Source organism: Salvelinus sp. IW2-2015, linkage group LG26 (genome assembly GCF_002910315.2).
Source record: "Salvelinus sp. IW2-2015 linkage group LG26, ASM291031v2, whole genome shotgun sequence".
In the NCBI taxonomy this organism is placed as follows: Eukaryota; Metazoa; Chordata; class Actinopteri; order Salmoniformes; family Salmonidae; genus Salvelinus; species Salvelinus sp. IW2-2015.
Window position 1 is genome coordinate 6,652,021 of NC_036866.1, and position 1,501 is coordinate 6,653,521.

General features: G+C 47.8%; 1 protein-coding gene across 1 annotated transcript in view; it reads left to right on the forward strand.

Moving 5' to 3' along the window:
- LOC111952488 (dynamin-like GTPase OPA1, mitochondrial) overlaps window positions 1–1,501 on the forward strand; it is a 100,041-nt gene that overhangs the window by 37,133 nt on the left and 61,407 nt on the right. Inside the window, 1 exon segment of the mRNA XM_070435379.1 lies at window positions 780–895. Coding sequence (XP_070291480.1) covers window positions 780–895 — 116 coding nt within the window.

Genomic DNA, 1,501 nt, shown 5'->3' on the forward strand with positions numbered 1-1,501 from the left:
GTCTAGTTGGCAGGGAGGTAGGACACCCACCTGAGTAGTCTAGATTGGTAGGGAGTCAGGACACCCACCTGAGTAGTCTAGTTGGCAGGGAGTAGGACACCCACCTGAGTAGTCTAAATGGTAGGGAGTCAGGACACCCACCTGAGTAGTCTAGTTGGCAGGGAGGTAGGACACCCACCTGAGTAGTCTAGATGGTAGGGAGTAGGACACCCACCTGAATAGTCTAGTTGGCAGGGAGGTAGGACACCCACCTGAGTAGTCTAGATGGAGGGAGTAGGACACCCACCTAGTAGTCTAGTTGAGGGAGGTAGGACACCCACCTGAGTAGTCTAGATGGTAGGGAGTCAGGACACCCACCTAGTAGTCTAGTGGTAGGGAGTCAGGACCCCCACCTGAGTAGTCTAGATGGTAGGGAGTCAGGACACCCACCTGAGTAGTCTAGTTGGCAGGGAGGTAGGACACCACCTGAGTATTCTAGATTGGCAGGAGTGAGGACCACTCCCTACCAACTAGACTACTCAGGTGGGTGTCCTGACTCCCTACCATCTAGACTACTCAGGTGGGTGTCCTCACTCCCTACCAAGTAGACTACTCAGGTGGGTGTCCTCACTCCCTACCAACCACATTTCCATCTGATTTGGTTTAGAAAATGAATTGCCAGTCAATTCATTCATTTGGTGAAAGGCCATGGTTTTCAATTATATAATTTTTCTAATTGAATAGAAATGGAACTGCGCTGGAACACGTTAACCTGACCGGTGTCCTTCTGTCCACCCCAGAGACGGCATGCTGAAGGCCCACCAGGTGACTACTAAGAACCTGAGTCTGGCCGTTTCCGACTGCTTCTGGAAGATGGTCAGGGAGTCAGTGGAGCAGCAGGCCGACGCCTTCAAAGGTAACCAGGCGGCTTAGGGCCCCAAAATAGTCCTCTGATGCGTGATCCCCAAAGGCTWATCGATTTAACCTACGTAGAGACACAAGGGACATCAAGAGTTAACCAACCCTGTGAGCCCGTTGGTGCATCATATTTCTCTACTTTAACAGGGAAGTGTGATATGTTGGAAGCTTGTGCAGCAGAGCGTTGTAAACAAAAAGGGAGAAATGAAGTGATCTACAGGAATTTAGAGGTCCAGTCGACCTTTTGACAAAGGATGCAGTGATCATTATTAAACCTGCCACTTCTGATAAAGCGAGGCCTGATATGATACACTGCATCCAAGGGTTTTAGAGAAGTGGCTGCTGCATTCTGATAAATGTTGTCACCATAATGAAGAGCTGGCAGGAAGGTTGCCTGTACATCCTGTTTCCTGCTGTTTATGGAGAGGCAGGAACTATTTCTATTTAAGAGGCCTACTTTAAATCTTAACAAGTTCATCCGTATGTTTTTTACAATTTTTTAAACGTCACATTTTTGTCAAGCCAAAATCCCAGATATTTATAGGCGGGAACCTGCTCAATGAGAGAACCATCCAATGCATAAATATGTAAACCATCTGAAATA